Raw genomic sequence first — 18,927 nt, forward strand, 5'->3', positions numbered from 1 at the left:
TGTATTATTTAAAAGTGTATTGTTTAATCTTCATATATTTCGTGATTTTGCTAGTTACTTTCTGTCATTGACTTCTAGTTTAATATCATTATGGACTGAGAGTAGACATTGTATGATTTGTATTCTTTTAAATTTGTTAAGGTGTGTTTTATGGCCCAGAATGTGGTCTATCCTGGTGAATGTCCCATGTGAGAACTTGAGAAGAATGTGTACTCTGCTACTGGGTGAAGTAGTCTATAGATGTCTCTTATATTTAGTTGAATGATATTAAAATTTTAGGAATTAGGAAGTATAACTCCTAGCACCTGCTTATCACATTCATGCACAAATAAGGTGAAAGATTTAGTATAATTTGGGAACCCTAGGGCTGGAGTTTGTTTCTAGGCTAATTTAAGTTAGTTAAAGGCTTACTCATGATTATCTTCCCAGGGCAAGGACTCTGGAATTGAGTTCCTTATAAGCTCATACAGGGGAGTTGTGACCAGGTAAAAATTGGAACCCAAGATCTATGAAATCTTGCAAATCTATGGAGACCCCTTAATTGTTTAATTGTAGGTATGGGGATGTTTTGGATGGTATTTATTTTTTTCGGGCCAGAGGGAAATGCCTTCAGCAGTCACATTAGTCCTAAGTAGTGGACCTTCACTTTGGAGAATTGCGTTTCTTCCTATGGCCTTTATAAGCTAATTGCTGTCACAGATAAATCTACTTCTGAGTCTTCCCTTGTAGGGAAACCTAACAATAAGTCATCTACATATTGAATGAGTGTAGAGTTCTTAGGGAACTATAAGGTTGCCAAATCTGCGGAAAAATAGGATAGGGCTTCAGGGAACCCTTGTGGCATTACATCGTTGGCTTTTCCAAGTGAAGGTGAATACATGTTGATTCTCCTTGTCAGCTGGGATACTAAAGAAAGCTAGGCAAAGATCCACCATTGTGAACTCTTCTAAGTCTGTAGGTACATTAGATAACAAGATATGGGATTTGAAACTACAGGGAACCTTGGTATCACAGTTTTATGAATTGCACACAGATCCAGGACAAATCTCCAACCTTGTCCATTTGGTTTTTTAATGGGTAAGATTGGAGTGTTTTGGGCACTAGTGCATGGAATTATAAGTCCTGGCTTAATTAAGTCTTTTATACTGTGTTTCCCTGAAAATAAGACCTACCCCAAAAATAAGCCCCAGTTAAGATCCTCAGCCAGATGGACGCAGCTTCCACAAGAAGATGATATGACTGTATTTGAATAAATGTAGATTGTTGTACATGAAAAAATAAGACATCCCCTGAAAATACGCCTTAATGTGTCTTTTGGAGCAAAAATTAATGTAAGATCTTGTCTTATTTTTGAGGAAATACAGTATAAGACCCAGTCTTATTTTCGAGGAAACATGGTATTTGTTAAGTGCCCTAGGATAGCTTATGGTTTAGTGGATACTGAGGAGATTTAGGCAGGGGTTTGAATGATCTATTTGGATTTCTATGTGTTCAGCACTCTTAATTTTAGTGGTTGAGGAGACGCTCATGGCCTTCAGGCCCTTCCGGGAGATCGGAGCTTTCATATTGCAGGGTTTAGTTTCATTAATTCCTGCTTGCAGAGGGCAGAGTCGCTCAGGTTCAGGAGGGTCGGGAAATTCTAAGGTCATTTATTTCTTCTTCTGAGTTAAATTTTATATGACTTCTCATTTTAGAAAGTAAATCTCATCCTAAAAGTTTAACTGGGGCAGTGTCATGTAGAAGGAAAGTATGGTTTTTCCAAAATGGCCCTGGTGTCACTGGTTTAGACACAGGTACCCTTTGAATTTGGTTAGGAACTCCCACAACAGAAATATTCTCTTTACTCTGAGGGATTTGCTGTTTCATGAAAGTGGGATTTAATGCAGATAAAGTGGCTCCAGTATCCACCAATAGTGTACTGGATTCTCCATTAATTTTTATTGTCGTTTCCCCTTCCTCATTTAAAGGTATCATGGGGAGCAATTTACCCCAGGGTCCCTTGGAGCCCCATCAATGCTTATTATTATTTCACTAATCAAATGTTTTAAGGCTTCCCCTTAAGGAAAAAATAGTCTGAATTAATAGGTGGAGGTCTATTAAATGATGGGTTCAGCAGGGGACATTGCTTTTTCCAGTGCCCTGGTTATTTACAACGAAGGCAGCCATTTGGTGCACAATAGTTCTGAGTAGAGGACTTCTAGCTCCTGGCTTGAAACGTGTATGTGGAGGTCCTCTCTGCCCTTGGAGCTGTTGTGACTGCAGAGCCATAAGTTTATTGGCTTTTGAATTTTATCTTGCTCCAGGGATTTTTCCAAATGTTCAGCTGGGGCTGTTAATTCAGCAAGAAGGGCGGCTTCCCAGCCCAGCCTGTGGCTCCTTATTAGGCTATTTAGTTTGGGCCACAGTCTGCTAATGGATAAGAAAATCAGTGATTTTTCTGTGCTTGTGTTCAATCAAGAAAGCCCAGGATGTTTCACAAAAAAGGGTTTCCAGTTGTGTCTGATAGTCTGAGTCTGGTTCATCCTTCTTTTTTGTTTGTTTGCAATATTAAATGACAGACCAGTCTGTCTTTTGAGGAAATACCTTACCAATATTTTCAGGTAGGTCTAGTCTATTTTTCTAGAGCGTTTTGGGCCATCCCTGGCTGAGTGAGGAGTATGTGGGTCTTTAATATTGCTCTTAGGAATCTCCCCATTTGGCTTTGGCCATCCATTTTCGGGAGTCTCTAGGTCCTAAAGTAGTATGAATAATTTATTTGATAGAGATCTGGAGTCCCAGATCATAAGCTCCAATTAGAATTCTAAATTCCTCATAAAATTTTTGAGGATTGTCTTTAGGTTTTGGAAAATGTTGGATGATAGCCCTAGGTTCAGCCACTGACCAAGGAAAAAAGATGGTTACATCTGGTATTCCAGGCTCAGCAGAAGGTCTCACTTTAAAAGGTATTAGTTTAACCTCTAGTTCACCTTCAGCGTGAAAAGGTAATTAAGTAAAGGGATTGGTAGGTTCAGAATATTTAGGGAGAGGAGGGTAATGAGAAGGAGCGATCAGAACAGTCAGGGTCAAGTTAGTCAGTGTACACTTTTTTTAGATTCACCATCAGCTTGTTGCTTAAGCTTTTCATCTGCCTTTTGCAAAGATCTTTTTAAAGAGGCAATTTTTGATTTATTTAGTTTCTTAGAAGCTAATATACCAATGCATATCAATAAAAAAATGCATCCTATTGTTTGGGAGAAATTCAGGATTTGTTTCTCTCTAGAGTACCTCATAAATGGATACTTTTATTTAGGTTAAAAGTTCCCCACTGTAGGGACTGTAATTTTTTTTTTAATTAAATGGAACTGTAATTTAAAATTATCTTTGGTAAGGTTACCCCAATGGCTCAGAAAAACAGGTTCTGAGCCCATAATTTGTATACATATAGTCAGGGTCCCAGATGGAGGAGTCCCAGATTGTTTGGACCGAGAGGAACCCATTTTTTCATTTTTCCCCCCTTATTACCTGATGCCTCACACTGGACCAAGTCCAGCTTAAGTCATACCCAGTATGACACCGAACCCAGTCTGGTTTCCTATAAATTGGCCAACCCCAGACCCAGTCCAGAGAAAGAAATGCTTAAATAAATTTGGAAAATTCTTTTAAATGCAAAGACTGCAGAGCTTAGATCCAAGTGGGACTTACCCATGACCTTCAGACGCATTGAGAATACAGTGCGCAAAGGGCTTAGCGGGTACACTTGACTAGTTGCACGTTGCTCCTATGGGGCTTTTTGGTCTTTTTCAGATCCCACTTCTGACACCAGAACTGTTAAAAGATAAGTTGAGGCATATTAAAGTTTTAGGAGTTTATTAGAGCAAAAATAAATTGGAATCAGGCAGCACCAAACCAGAGTGGTTAGAAGTGTTCTGCTGATGGGAACTGGGAAAATTTTTTTTATTCACAGTTTCGCTTTGCATGGTTTCAGTTATCCACACTCAACTGCAGTCTGAAAATATTAAATGGAAAATTCCAGAAATAAACAACTCATAGGTTTTAAACTGCACGCTGTTCTGAGTGGTGTGATGAAATCTTGCACTGTCCTACTCCGCACTGCTCAAGATGTGATCCCTTTGGTCCAGTGTATTCATGCTGTATGTACAGTACAGTAAGTTTGAGAGAGTGAGAAAGAGACAGAGATTGCATTCACATAACTTTTATTACAATATGTTGTTATAATTGTTCTATTTTATTATTAGTTATTAATGTCAATCTTTTACTGTGTCTAATTTATAAGTTAAACTTTACCAGAGGTATGTATGTATAAGAAAAAAAATAGTGGGCTGGCCGATGGCTCAGGTGGTTGGAGCACTGAGCTCCTAACGCAGAATGCGGGTTCGATTCCTACATGAGTTGCGCCCTCTACAGCTAAGATTGTGAACAACAGCTCCCCCTGGAGCTGGGCTGCGATGAGCAGCTCGAGGTTGGTGTGAGCAGCTGCGGGTTACTGTGTGCTGCGGTGAGCTACCCTGTGCTGCCATGAGTGGCTGGCAGCCATTGTGAGCAGCTGGCAGCCAGCGAGAGCTGCCGTGAGTTGCTGTGAGCGGCTGACTGACGACCCACCGGCAACCGACGGCCTCAGCCAGGGGGAGCATAAGGCTCATAACACCAGCACGGGCCACGGAGCTGTGTCCTACACAACTAGACTGAGAAACAACGGCTTGAACCGGAGTGGCGGGTGGGAGGAAGAAGAAAGCGGGGGAAAAAAGAAAAAAATAGCATATATTGGGTTCGGTATTATCCCCAGTTTCAGGTGTCTGTTTGGCATCTTGGAACACATCCCCTGTAGATAAGGGGGGACTCCTGGAAGGAAATGATTGGTTATAGCTTAAACTCTAGTTGGCTGATCGTGTTTGTTGTCCTTAGGTTCCACATTTGTAACCTTGGTGTACCTAAAGGCTTAGACTTTGGTTTGCTTAACAAGTGCCACAACATTAGAGCCACCTCAGTCTCATAGCCTCCTTATTTAACAAGTGATACCATTCGATTAAAGCTTAAAAACATGAAAGTCATTGATTTATAAAAAAAGTCATTGATTTATATTGTTTATGGATACATGGGCAGTAAAAGTATCAGAACTTGTATGGGAATGATAAGCACCAGCTTCAGAAAGTGTTCACTTGGGGAGGGAGGGAGGACAGTAGAGCAAAAAGGCTTGCGAAAGGCTTGCGTAGGAACTTCAACTATCTCTGTGATAAGTTATTTCTTAAAAAATGTTATGTAGCAAAAAAATAATGCTATGTAGCAAATATGTCAAAATGTTTAGATTTGGTAAAGCTGATATGTATATACATGCATACTGTGTTTCCCAGAAAATGAGACCTAGCTGGACAATCAGCTCTAATGTGTCTTTTGGAGCAAAAATTAATATAAGACCCGGTCTTATTTTACTATAACACCAGGTATAATATAATATAATATAATATAATATAATATAATATAATATAATATAATATAATACCGGGTCCTGTATTAATTTTTGTTCCAAAAGATGCATTAGAGCTGATTGTCCAGCTAGGTCTTATTTTTTTTGGGAAAATATATATACCAAGGGGGCCCCAAAAAATGTATACACATGACTTGTATTCATCTTTTGTTACCTGTTTATATTGAGTATTACAATTTTAATACAGTTTTTCCTTTCTTAAAACATGTATACATCTTTTTGGCACCCTCTGTATATATAAAATATGTTTTTCTGTATGTTTGAAATTTTTTTAAAACTTTTTTTTTTTAAATTGGGGAATATTGGGGAACAGTATGTTTCTCCAGGGCCCATCAGCTCCAAGTCAAGTCATTGTCCTTCAATCTAGTTATGGAGGGCACAGCTCAGCTCGAAGTACAGTCACTGTTTTCAATCTTACTTTCAGGGGGCGCAGCCCATCATCCCATGCGGTAATTGAACCGGCAACCTTGTTGTTAAGAGGTTGCACTCTAACCAACTGAGCCATCCGGCTGCCCCAAAATATTTTATAATTTAAGTGTTAAGGATTTGGAGACTGGCAGGCTGGGGGTTATGTCTCCTTTTCACCATTTACTAGTTATGTTTTTGGACAAATTACCTCTTTTCCCTCTTGGGATGTCATACTGGGATGTGACTGTCCCTCTTGGGATGTCACACCCTATTCACCCACTCTGAACACTCGATTAAATTAACACTGGGAAACAGCTTGCCATTTTTCTCTAAAAAAAAAAAGGAAAAGAAAGAAAAGCTATTGGCTGCTTTACTTTCAAACTTAAGTGATGGAGGTTGAAATTTCTCCCTTCCCTCTACCCCACTCCCCAGCACACACATATAAAGTTTGAAGTTTTGACTTATGCCTGGAGATAATCTTTAGGTTTGGAATTCCTTTGGAATTTTACAAGGGATGATTTAATTTACAATCTACAGGCATAGTCCCTTTGACATTCACAGGCTCTATGGCTAATTGACTTTTGTTCTTTGAACTTTTGTTCTGCTCTCTGGAGAATGCTGAAAGGCTACTTTTCAGAACCAGTTTTATACTTCTGAGACATATTGGAAAGTAGAATCCAGAATTTGTGGCATATTTGGATATAGTGAGGTTTTTGTATCTACCGCTCTAAAAGCTTCCTGTAGAAACACTGTTTGCAGTTCCTTGGTTCTAGACATCAGCACGGCCCTTCCTTTAATGGGACTGCCCAAGGAGTCACACTGAAGCATGGAACAAAGGCTCCGATTCCGCCTCAAAAGACTCTGGCCTTTGCCTCCTGGGAGCAACCACCCTTAGAAACCCTGGTGCTGGAGACACCAGACGGTAGACTAAGCATCTGAGTCAGAGAATGGAAGGGAAGAGGCGAAGTGCAAAAATGAGGAATTCTGGGTTTGATACAGGCTCCAAAGTTTCCGGCTTGTGACCTAATTCTGTCTCCACCCCCTAAATCTATTTTTCTTTTTGTATCCCTGTCCCTCCAATCTAGATACTTGGGAGTTAGCCTGACCTTTTTCTGATCATCACATTCAATCAGGCACCATGCCCTGTAGATTCCACCCTCAATCTGGGACCACTGACAGCCTCCCAGGGGCCTTTGTTAGAAATTGGTTAAAAGGGGGTTCCCTCTGGGTTTGCGAATTATGAAAAGATGCTCTTTCTGGGCGAAAGCAGCTTTCAGGTACATGTTTGGCTAACAGATAGCTCCTTGGTGAGAAGAGGTATCCTTCCCTCCTGGCAGACGCCAGGTTGCGTGGCTCAGCTGGGGGCAGAGGTGGCGTCTCATCCCCTCCTCGCCTCTCTAGCGCCCCTTGTGTGCAGTGAAGATTGCACCACGATGTGCTGCGACCCTGCCCGAATCTTTGGCCTCCTCATGGGTCGTTCGTGATGGTCTGGACTGCTCGAACAGTGGCCCTTCTTTCTTCTCCCCTTCCTCCCTTGTGTCCTCAGGGCTGCTTCCTGAAAGCTCCGCACACTGGCTCCAGGCACTCCTCTTGCCTTCAGGACTCTCAGCGCCCCACCCAAGGCTCTTGCCCTGCTCATTTCCATCGTCTTCTGCCTCTCCCACCGGAAACCTTCCTTCACCCCGAGCTTTCCTGGACGCCGCCTGGAAAGTCCTTGTTCCTTTCTACTCCTGGCAACACCCCCTGGTCTTTTAAGACTTAGCGCAAGCACTACCTTCCCTAGGAAGTCTTCCTAGGTTGGGTGGCCTCTCCCTTAGTGCTTATCACCCTGCATTGCAATCTAAGCCGGCTAAATACTGGGCACCGGGACACAGTGCCTAGAACCTACACTACTTTTAAGGGCTCATGATAACCTTTTGATTTATTTTGAAATCAGAAGACAAAAGTGAACTTTAAGGGTCAAAGAAAATGTGTTATTTTTTTCTCAAATCAGAAAAAAAATAAAGAAATTTGTGGGGTCCTCAAAAATCCATTAAATATTTTTTCTTTTTATAGAGGAAGATGCCCATGGAGGCAAAAGTACCCAGGGCCCATGGAAGTCATGATATGGCCCTGGTTGCTACTGTTGCTCCCTTCCCACAGCAAACCCAGTAGATGGAGAACTCCTAGGACCACTCAGGGCTGTGCTGTTTTTGTTTTTGTTATTTTTTAAATCTTTATATCCTCAGCCCAGGGGTAGGCACTCAGACTGCATCAGTAAATGCTTTCTGAAGAAGTGAATAAGAAAATAACGAATGAGTGGCTTTGGGTGAGACTCTTGACTCTCTGAGTCTCCCTTTCTTCATCTGCAAAGACAAGCTTCATCCTCATAGGGAGGCTGCAAGGATCAGATGGTGAGTGGGAAATGCTTTGGAACTGTGGAACTTGGAGCTAGCCCAGAACATCCGCAGGATGTGGGCAAGGAGAGGAGTGCTAGAGGTTATTAAGAATGGCTCCAGGTGGCTTTGATTGCTTTCTTTTGGTAACAAATAAAATTATCCTATTTATACACATAAAAAGAAAGTGGAAGGGCATTTACCAAAGTGGCTCACAGTTGCCAGCCCCAACCATCGGTTACCTTTGCAGTATTTCTAAAAAGCATACTTAGGGGCCCGTGAAAACCAGGGTCTATGTCTTACTTTCCTTTTGTGTCCCTGGGCCTGGCACAAGTGAATGACATAATGAGTGAAGGAATCCGCCATCCCATGGCCTCATCTGGCACCCCATCAGTACAGGGGCCCCTACTCCCAATGGGTGAGAGGAAGTGCAGCTCCACCCTCAGAGCAAGGCCAGCAACTGAGAGAGCAGATGCAGGACCGAGACTCAGTTTACCCAAGGTGATAGGTCTTGCAAATCATCATGGGGACTGAGGAAGAGATGGGACATCTCCAATGGTGACAGACACCTTCAGGCACTTAAGGAATTTTAGTTCCCGTCCCATCTTCACACTTAGGCGATAGACTTCCTGTGTGTGTTCCAAGTCTTTAATATTTCCCATAGCTCCCGGAGGGCTGGGATTGTTGCCTTTTTATAAACCGTGGCTGCCTGTTAAGTCATAAACAGTATCAGACTGGTCTGTCTTTTTCATTGCTGTGTGCCCAGCGCCCAATGGCAGGCGGGCACACAGTAGGTGTCGAGTGAGCTAAGGAAATCTATGAAGTGTGACTTCTCTAAAGGATTGCTGGGACTTCTCCAGCGAAAGGAATAACCTACCTCTAGATAATAAGACCCTACAGGGCCTCCCGCACCCTGTCATTTGGACCTCTAGGAATCGCTTTTGTTGTGGGCGACCAACCACAGACAAACCGAGCACCTGCTCATCCAGCCGGTCCTCGCGGAAGGACCCCAGGTTGCCGCGCCCCGGGCTGCTTCTCGGAGTCCCTTCTCTCCGCTTCCCGGGAACTGGGGGGCCCGAGGCACCCCGGGGCTCGCTGCCAGGGTCCGCCCCAGCGCTTCCCAGCCGAGGTGGCACGCATCTCCAGGTGTCCAACCCCGTCCAGGGTTAGCTTTCTTCCCCTCTTCGAGCCGGGCGGGGGGCCTGAGGGCCTCGTCTGGTACACCAAGGTCTGTGGGGGCAGGAGCCTGAGTCACCGCGGCGCACGCTCTCTCCTCGGGCTTCCATTCTGGGGCCACCTCCTCCCTGCAGCAGCGGGCCTCGGCGTAGCCGGCTTTCTCCGGGTCTCCAGCGCGACCCCTCTTCCCGGCCCGAGTCTCCGCGGCGCGGCCCCCGCCCCCAACTGGCTCCAGGGGAGCTTCGCTGGTCCACGCCTCCAATGGAGAAGCCCGAACTCCTAGCGCTCCAGGGCAGCTCCCGCGGGAGGGGGCGCGGCCGCCCCCGCGGCTCCACCCTCTCTACGGGGCCGCAGCCATCTGGGGCCCCTGCCAGTCGCGTCTGCTCCGGGGCCCGTGCCGAGCTCGCGCGGGAGGAGGGCGTCTCACCGGGCGACCCCCTGCTGGCGCGAGCGCGCTAAGATGCCCCGAAGGGGCAGTGGCTGCCAGCTGAGCATGGGTGGAAACGCGTCGCAGCGGACGCAGCGCCCCTCGCCACCTCAGTGACCCTTTAGGAGCCCGGACCAGAGCCCCGGTGGCGGGTGTGGGGGCTCGCGCGGGCGGCGAGGTCCGTGCTCCTAAGGTCCGGGGAGGGCGCCGGCTGCTGAGCCTCTGCCGGGCTCGTCGCCTCCCGCCTCTCCCCACAAGCCCCCCGCGAGCTGGCAGAAAGAAATAGCGCGCGGCCCCTTTAAATTTACCCAGGAGCCCTTAAAGGAGCCCCAGGGGCCCCAGACAGGAATCCCCACCCCGGTCCAGCTCGCGCCGCCGAGCGAGCAGCCTGCCGTCCGTGCGGCCGGCTGCCTCGTGCATGCGCCCCGCGCCCTGGGGCCCCGTGCACCGAGCACCCTGCGCGGGCTGCCGTCGGCCCCGCGGCCCCGCGCCCCGCCGCCCCGGGGCCCCGCTCCGCAGCGCAGCGCATGGAGCCCGGCGGGGACCACCGGAGCCGAAGCGGCGGCGGCTGGGGCGGCCCCGGGCCAGCAGTGGCCTCAGCACAGGGCCGACGGCTGCTGCCCGCCGGATCAGGTGGCGGCGTGGAACCCGAAGAGGACGACGGCGGTAAGGGCAGGGGCCGGCGGTTCGGGCGGGGGCCCCAGCATGGGGGAGGGGAGGGCTGCGGCTCCGGGCCCCTCTCCGCCACCGAACAAAGGGGGGGACGCGGGCAGGGCGGCCGGGGGCGCCACCTGGCGGGCGCGGATCGCGGCTGCAGGGCCAGCGGGGGAGCCCCCCGCCCAGCTCCGGGGGTCGGCCCGCGGGGCTTGGGCGGATCCCCTGCCCCTTAAAGGGCCCCGCGGCCCCCGCCTTGAGGCCTGGCCGGAGGGCCCCCAAAGGGCCTGGCCACAAGCCACCGGGCGCGGGCTTTAGGCTGTTGGACTTGCGGTACCCGCCCCTTTCTCTTTCAGACTCCCAGGGGGTCTCCCTGGTCGGCCGTCTCTTAAAAGTCTGCCCAGACCATGGGTCCCTTTCGGGGACTCCCCCCCGCAGATGAGCGGAGCTGGGAACTCCGCTGTGTTAAGTCGGGCTGCCCAACTCTTGCTTAGAGACAGGAACCCTTTTTTCTTTTTCCCTGCGTTCTCCCTGGGAAAGAGCATTGCTGGAGCCTCGGAGGCCCCACCCCTACCTTCCCCACCGCGGGCTGTTTTAAAGGAATGGGCTCGTCCACAAAGGCAGACACCCGTTCTGTCCGCGTGTTTTCTCCTCCTATCTTTTCAGAAAAATTTGCCACAATTTGTCAGCTATCGTGGGACCATCCAGCCCTCCCCATCCCCTCTAAAAGGAGATAGTTTCTTCATTCCCTTGTTGCAGGATCAACGTCTTAAGACCCTGTGAAGGTTCTGTCAGGGTTAGGGAGGCTGCCCCAATCTTGGAGCTCCCCTCCCAGAAACTCCCCATCCCCTTTTGTTTTTAAAGAATCTCAGCTCCTCCCCTTTTTTCGGCTCTTAAAGGGCCAGTCCACCTTAGACTTACATAGATCCAGCGCTGGTAGGATGCTTAAGGACCAGCTAGCTATCCGGTGCCTTGGCAGACAAAGAGCGTAGGCCCAGAGAGCAACATGACCTATCAGAGGTCAGAGCAAGTTACCAGTGAAGCCGGGACTGGAACCCAGGTCTCTAACTCTGAAGCCAGTGGTTTTTCTTTGGATCTATTTAAAGCAAAACAAAAAAACCCAATGGTGACAGGAGTCCTCTCTGATCCTGTCTTTTGTTTCCCTGACTCTGAGATTCTCCACTTGGGGAATGACCACACCTGTCCGTTCAGCTTATGTGGCCAGGAGACCCTTTTCTAAATAAAATAGGGTCCAAAGTGTAGGAAGGGTGGGGGGCTGCTCCAGACCTCTGTTGCAAAAGGGAACACCGCTGGGTTAGTGGGCTCTGCCCTGGCCTCTCTGGTAGCCGTCCTCTGATGCTGTGCCCCGGCCGACTTGCTGCCAGAGCAAAAACCAAATCCCCAGAAAGACTTAATGGACTCCTGGGGGTGGGGGCCACTCCCTGCCTCAGAATCTCCAGTAGTCACTCTGGTGGCCCTCCTGCCAGCCCTTTTCAGAGTCTCTGGGGAAGTCGGGCGTCCTAAAACCTTCTTTCCCTGGAGGTTGACAGCTTTGTCATGGGGATCCTTTCCATGTGTGCCTACGTTTGGGGACTGACAATGCTTAGTGCTCCCTAAAATGGGATTCTTTAGGAGGCTGTGTTGGAAAAATGAAGAAGCTCTTTGGGTGGGGCCCTCCTGGCTGGGGCCTCAGGAGGGTGGGTCCTGTGTGTAGCCCTGGATGCAGACAGATGCCCCCTTTGTTCTCGCCCCGCGGCTGCCTGCTCTGCTCCAGCTGTAACCACCCCGGCATGCTGCTCTCCTGGCTTTACCCCTACAGCTTTCATCCAAAAAGGGTGCCTTACACAGTCAGCTGCCTCTTTGGCCTGCACCTTATTTTTTAAAAAGTCAGAGCTAGACCCTCAACAGAGCCTTGCGTCCTTTTGTTCTTGAGTCTTTCTTAAAGGGCCCTCCCTCTTTGTAAAGGGCCAGTGTTTTGACTCCCTGCTCTCCGACATCCCTTTTATTGCTGTTGACATCCCTTTCCTGCTCCTGAAAGACCCCTTTTCCCCCTCCCTTTCTCAGGATGCAAAATCAAAGCCCTGGGTTCTTTCCCTGGAAATTGGAGATTGAAAAACTGTCTCCTTTTTCCCCTCTTCAGGGCAAGATCTTCAGCTGGAAGGGGGTGCCTTGGGGTCCTGGGGGAGTGCCCCCCTGCCCTCCTCCAGGGCCAGGGGACCAGCATCTTCAGGCAGGAAATACTCAGACCACTGTGAGGCCTGGGCCTCGAGGCCTGGAAAGAGCCGCATCCCGGGCCGTGATCACCGGCGTTACTACCACGACCACTGGCGGCTGGAATACCTGATGGACTTCAACCCTGCCCGGCACGGCATGGTGTGCATGGTGTGTGGCAGCTCCCTGGCCACGCTCAAGCTCAGCACCATCAAGCGGCACATTCGCCAAAAGCACCCCTACTCCCTGCATTGGAGTCCCCGGGAGAAGGAAGTCATCAGCAACAGCTGGGATGCCCACTTGGGGCTGGGGGCCTGTGGAGAGGCTGAGGGCCTGGGGACCCAGGGGGCTGAGGAGGAGGAGGAGGAAGAAGAGGAAGACGAAGAGGAGGGGGCTAGTCTCCAAGCTTGCCCACCCAAGGGCCCAGGTAATGCAGGACATGGAGAGGCAGGGGCTTGGCTGGCAGGTGGGGCCAAGTGAGGACAGCCCTGGCTTCTCAGCCAACTAGCTGATTTCCTTTGGGTGGGGTCTGCTTATTGCCTTTATTGTAGGACAGTGGAGGAGGGACAGTGGGACGAGGGGTTCTCCAACATCTCAGACAGCTGTGACATTCTGTGGTTTTAGAAGGATCCAGGAGAGTAGAGGCTGGAGGATAGGGGAGGGGAAGGGCGACTGGGAACAGGAGCTGCGGGAAAGATACGGCTGAAAGTCCAGAGAAGGGTGCTAGAATTGGGGTCTGGGGGAGGAGTGGGTGGGTCTTAGAGTTTGTGTGCCGGAGGATTAAGAGATGGAGGAGTTAAGGCTTGAGGGGAGAGGAAGAGAAGGACAAAGGTTAGGCTAGGGGCTCAGAGGCAGAGTGAGGGAGAGGCTTGTGGAAGACCTGGCTGTGGTGTGTGTGGGGGTCTCCCCCAAAGGGTCAGCATCTCAGTTCCTTCCCTCCCTCCAACCCTTTCAGGCAAAGCCCCAGCTGGTGGGGGCGGCAGGCGCCGGCGACGAGGGGGCCCAGTGGCACCCTGGGCTCGGCGTCAGCGCCTCTGGGCCTCCCGAAGGGCCGGGGGCAGCAGGGGGCTGGGCGCTCGGCGCCTGGAACGGAGGCTGAAGGAGTCCCTGCAGAACTGGTTCCGGGCAGAGTGTCTCATGGACTATGACCCGCGGGGAAACCGGCTGGTGTGTATGGCCTGTGGCAGGGTACTGCCCAGCCTGCACCTGGACGACATCCGTGCCCACGTGCTGGAGGTGCACCCCAGCTCCTTGGGGCTCAGCGGCCCCCAGCGCAGTGCCCTGCTGCAGGCCTGGGGTGGCCAGCCTGAGACAATGTCTGAGCTCACCCAGTCCCCACCAGGTGCGAGGCCCATCCTAGGGCCGAGTCCCCCTCATATAAGGGCTGCAAAGGGATCTGTGCCCCAAACCGGGAGGGAATCACTCCCCCTGCCCCACACAGGCTGGGGCCTGTAGCTTGGGGCTGGAGTAAGGAGCAAGGGACATTCTCTGCGTGGGTAAGGGCGTCTCAGCCAGCAGGCTGAGCCCCTCTCCCTCACCCCTTCCCCAACAGATGATGACCTCGTCCCCCAGGACCTGACCAGAAAGAGCCAGGACTCAGCCCCCGCTGCTGGAGCCCCCTCCTCTCAGGATCTCAGCCCCCCAGACGTAAAGGAAGAGGCTGGCTGGGTCCCTGAGAGGCCCGGGCCGGCAGAGGAGGAGGAGGAGCTGGAGGAGGGCGAGAGGGTGGGGGTCCCAGGCCGGTTGCCACGGGGCCGCGACCTCCGCCGCCGCTACCAGGAGCGCTGGCGACTGGAGTACCTCATGGAGCTGGATGGCGGCCGGCGCGGCCTAGTGTGCATGGTGTGCGGGGGCTCGCTGGCCTCGCTCAAGATGAGCACCATCAAGCGGCACATCCGCCAGCGCCACCCGGGCTCCACGCGCCTCAGCGGGCCTGTCAAAGCCCTCATCGCCCAGGAGTGGAGCGAGAAGGCCGCCCACCTGCTGGCCCTGGGGCTGCCCTGCCCTGAGTCCCTCAGGGACCCTGCCGCCCCCAGCACAGCCGCAGCCTCCGAGGAGGGGGGAGGGGAAGAGGAGGAGCCGGAGTTGGAGGAGGAGGAGGAGGAGGAGGAGGAGTGGTGGGGTGAGCTGGTGGAGGGCTAGAGATGGTGGAGAGGGCGAGGGACCCAGCCAGGCAGGACGAGTGGTTTGGGGAGCCACTGGGTAGAGGGGTTGGTGAGAATGCAAGGTTGGAGGGGAGCTTGGGAAGGATGGGACGGAAGGGCGAAGGTGAAGGGTTACGAAGCTGAGATGCGGGACCCGGGCTGTCCCCCCCCCCCCCCTCCCCCCCCGCCGACTCCAATGCGCTTCTTTGTCCCTTCCTAGGCGATGTCCCGCTTTCCCCTGCGGAGCCGTCGGAGCGGCCTGCCGAGGAAGAAGAGGACGACGAGGACAGCCAAGAGCCCGGGGGCCTCGCCTTCCCGGCCCCGCCCCCGCCGCCCCCGCCGCCCCCACCCCCGCCCCCCCGCCGCCGGGAGCAGCGGCGGAACTACCAGCCGCGGTGGCGGGGCGAGTACCTGATGGACTACGACGGCAGCCGGCGCGGCCTGGTGTGCATGGTGTGCGGGGGCGCGCTGGCCACGCTGAAGGTCAGCACCATCAAGCGGCACATCCTGCAGGTGCACCCCTTCTCCATGGACTTCACGCCTGAGGAGCGCCAGACTATCTTGGAGGCCTACGAGGAGGCGGCGCTGCGTTGCTACGGCCACGAGGGCTTCGGGCCGCCTGCCCCGGCGCCGCGCGATCGCGGCGCGGACCTGAAGGCGGGCGCCGTGTGTCGGGCGTAGCGGGCGTGGCGGACTCGCGGGCGCGGGCGGGGCGGCCTCGGACTGGGAGAGCGCTGCCCCTGTTCCCCCCTGGCTGGGCCAGGCGGAGATGGGGGATCGGTGGGGTGTCACGTTGCTCCCTGCTCCCGGAGCTAGTCGGACCTCGGGCCCTGGCCTTCCCTACGCAGGGCCCCACGTTTCCCAAGAAGCCACAGCGGCCTCCAGGCGTTTGCACGGAGCGCTTCCAGCCCCGGCCCGCGCCCGGCAGCATCCCCGCCAGGCGATTCTGTGCGGGGCCGGGATGGGGGCGTCGACAGTCAGTATTAAGACCCCAAGGAGAGTGGAGGGAAGGGCAGGAAGGCCGGGCCGACCCCTTCCCTGGTCGGGGGCCTAGCTCGGCAGCGTTGCACGCCAGCAGGCACGGCGCCCGAGTCGGGCCGGCTGCCCTTGGCCTTACTGGTGTTCGCGGCCGCTCGGAGGCCTGGACTGGGGACACAGGCCTGCACCGGAGGCGGGGCCCGGGAGCCCGTCGGGCGGTGAAAGCTCGTCGGACCGCTGGCGGGCGGCGGCCAGGGGGCGGGGCGGAGCTGGGCTTGGGCCCCGCCGACTGCGCCCTCCTCCCGGGCGGGCTCCGTGGGGACAGTATGCCGGCGGCCCCACCCGCCTCCTGGCGCCTGCCGCGCCCGCCGGACCGAGATCTTGTAAAAGGATTAGCACTTTTTTCCTTTGCTCCTCTCCTGCTCCGGAGGCCTCCGTTCACCCCGCAGCTTAGGCGCTGTTGTTTTAGCGCCCTCGTCGGTCCGAGCCCGGGGCACTGGAGGTCCCGGTAGTTGGTGGTATATTCCCTTCCCTTCCTTGTCCCCCTTTGTACGCGGTGGGCGTGCCACCCGTTCTCAGTCTCCAGGGCCTGGGGCCGGGCCTCGGCCTTCCTTTCTCTTCCCCGCGACAGTGCCAGGCCCTGTGGTGCGGGAAGGGGCCCCGCGATCTCCCAGGCAGGTCCGAGAGGGATGTGTAGATTGATTCTCCTGTGGAGAACAGGTGGCCCCGAGATCAGGCCCTTTTTGCTCTTTGTATTTTATTTTGAAACTGTATTTAATGCTTTTATATGAAAGGGGGAGGGGCGGTGAGAGAGCTGTCCCAGTCACCCTTTATGTGCAAATGTCTTATTTATTATGCGTGTATCAGAGATAAGCTGTGAGGTGGTGGAGAAAGGACCTAAAGGAAGGAGCGAGTGGGGGGGGGAAAGGGAGGGATGGGAGGACCCCAAAACATCCCATACTAATGTGTGACTCTCCAGGCCTCTCCTTCGAGTCGCCAGGCCCCAGTATCTGCTCTTCACATAGCCAGGTCACTTCTTTTGGTCTTACAGCCTGAGAGTGGGGAGGTCAGCAGTTGGGACTTGAGGGCTGGGCCAGGAGGGGGAGGTGCCCTGGCACCTGGGGCCAGGGGCTGCCTCTGCCAAGAGAGCAAAGAGGAAGCCCTTCCTCTCATCCCAGCTTCCCCGTGCCCCCAGGCCAGAGCCCAAGGTTCAAGTGCCTCAGGCCCAATCCCCTTGACTCTTCCTGATTTGGGAATTGGATTTTTTACCACGGATTTTATAGCATTTTTATATAATTCAAGATTGTCAGAGTTGGAAAGACCTTGGAGATCAACTAGTATTTGCCCCCCCCCATCCCTTTCACAGATAGGTAAAATGAAGCCCAGAAACTGAAATGATCGCACAGCCAGGTAGGAACAATACAAGAACTAGAATAAAAGAACTACTTCAGTTTCTTCGCACTACACAACACTGCCTCCCAATCGCTGGTAAGTTATTAAAATTTCCCATTAGACCTGCCACAAGATGGCATGTGCTGGGCACTGCAGGCCATCACAGTGCACTTGTGACCTGGGATAGCCCAGACCTGCACACTTCCCTGGGATGAGTACTTTATGGGGCAGTTCTTGCCACCACAGGCTTCAGCTGGAGGGGGTGGGCAGCAGCCTTCTCCCGCAGAACAGAAGTGGGGGTGACTGCTGCCTGGCCCAAGGCCTCCCCAGTAGGGCAAGGGCTCTGACATTATGTCCGTTGTTGATGCCATGAGGGAGTCAGGAAATACTGTGGGTTGTTAGTTGACTGAAAAGTGAATTCCACTGTTTGAACCTCCAGGATTTTTGAGACAGTATTAAAAGCTTGAGAACAGGGATTATGGATGGCACCAGACTGGGCACTGCCATTCTTTTCTTTTCCTTCACGCATGTTGTTTTCAGATCCAGAACGAGTATTCTACCACTTTTGCTACTCTGCCTGTTCAAAAACAGTAGGCACATCGGGGCAACCTGTTAGTCACCCAAGCCCACTGCCGAAATTCAGGTAAGCCAGGGCAGAGAGCGGGGTAGGAATGGTTTTCCTCTCCATAGGCAGGGAGCGACCTTAGGACAGGAGTGGGTGTCTTCATGGAGAGGCAGCCCTGAGCACTCCAGTGGTCCTTCAAGTGGCCACCAGACCAGCAGCATTGCATTAGGAACTTACTAGAACTGGAAATTCTTGGGCCCCACCTCACTGAACCAAAAACTGGGGCGGTGCCCAGCAGTTTGGATAAGCCCTCTGATGACCATTAGGCTCAGTGAAGTTCTGAGCACCAGTCATCTAGGAAGTGCCACTGTAGTGATTCCTATTTTGTAGCTAGCTATGGCCTCACTGCTTAGGGGTCAGAGGGTCCTCATCTCTAGGTGCCTCCTTGCCTTGGGTGTCTGAACAGGCCAAGTTCCTGAATTTTTTGTTAATGGTATGCTTGCTATTATGGCCAATATGTAAGTGTTACTCTGAATACATATTTATATACCATGTTAGTGACATTATTCAAACATTTGTATGCGTATTTGTGAAGTTTGCATCAGTTATTACATTTTTTTAATTTCAGCCTAAGTTTTCTAAGAGGTATGTTGAATAAATTTGAAAAATCCAGCGTAAGGGTCACGGCAGCCTTAGTTTGGAAAAGAGCAAATCCCAGGTGACAAATTGTTTCAGTAAAAACCTGATGTATTTAGTTTCCATTTCTCATGGTGACTCTCAAGTGCACTGTGGCTGTGACTTAGAGGCTGCTTTGTATGTTGCAGGCGGGGAGCCCTCCTAGGTTGGTGTGAGACCAAACTGGGACAACACACCCCTCTGGCCCCTTCCATTCCTCATCATTCTCTTGAAGCTCACTTCTTAGAGGGGCTCTTTCTTTTAGAAACCAAATACACACCTTTGTTCTATGGAATTCTGCAACCTTGGGCATCATTACCGGTATCAATTATTGATTGCTTTTTAAAACCTCAAAAAGTGGATGGGGATGGGGATCAGTGGAAGCCTTGTTTGGTTCTTACTTAACCCAAACTGTGTATAAAGAATAAAGTTAGCAGAAT

General features: G+C 51.9%; 1 protein-coding gene across 2 annotated transcripts; it reads left to right on the forward strand.

The window, feature by feature from the left end:
• Positions 1 to 10,175: 10,175 nt before the first annotated feature.
• Positions 10,176 to 18,924, forward strand: ZFTA (zinc finger translocation associated). Of its 2 annotated transcripts, XM_081064477.1 has the most exons (5): positions 10,176 to 10,534; positions 12,663 to 13,160; positions 13,689 to 14,075; positions 14,286 to 14,855; positions 15,098 to 18,924. In XM_081064477.1, exons 1-5 carry the CDS (start codon positions 10,396 to 10,398, stop codon positions 15,556 to 15,558), a joined length of 2,055 nt encoding a protein of 684 aa, XP_080920603.1. In that variant the 5' UTR covers positions 10,176 to 10,395; the 3' UTR covers positions 15,559 to 18,924. The 2 variants fall into 2 exon arrangements, with proteins under 2 accessions (XP_080920603.1, XP_080920604.1); XM_081064478.1 differs by lacking the exons at positions 13,689 to 14,075; positions 14,286 to 14,855 and having other exon boundaries at positions 10,267 to 10,534.
• The last annotated feature ends 3 nt before the right edge of the window (positions 18,925 to 18,927 follow it).

This window comes from Rhinolophus hipposideros, assembly GCF_964194185.1.
Source record: "Rhinolophus hipposideros genome assembly, chromosome: 10".
Classification (NCBI taxonomy): Eukaryota; Metazoa; Chordata; class Mammalia; order Chiroptera; family Rhinolophidae; genus Rhinolophus; species Rhinolophus hipposideros.

Bases quoted from the DNA above. Each gene is read 5' to 3' on its own strand.
- ZFTA (XM_081064477.1), top strand. From the start codon at position 10,396: ATGGAGCCCGGCGGGGACCACCGGAGCCGAAGCGGCGGCGGCTGGGGC. The intron at 10,535-12,662 runs GTAAGGGCAGGG...TCCCCTCTTCAG, and splicing joins ACCCGAAGAGGACGACGGCG to GGCAAGATCTTCAGCTGGAA. The intron at 14,076-14,285 runs GTGCGAGGCCCA...CTTCCCCAACAG, and splicing joins GCTCACCCAGTCCCCACCAG to ATGATGACCTCGTCCCCCAG.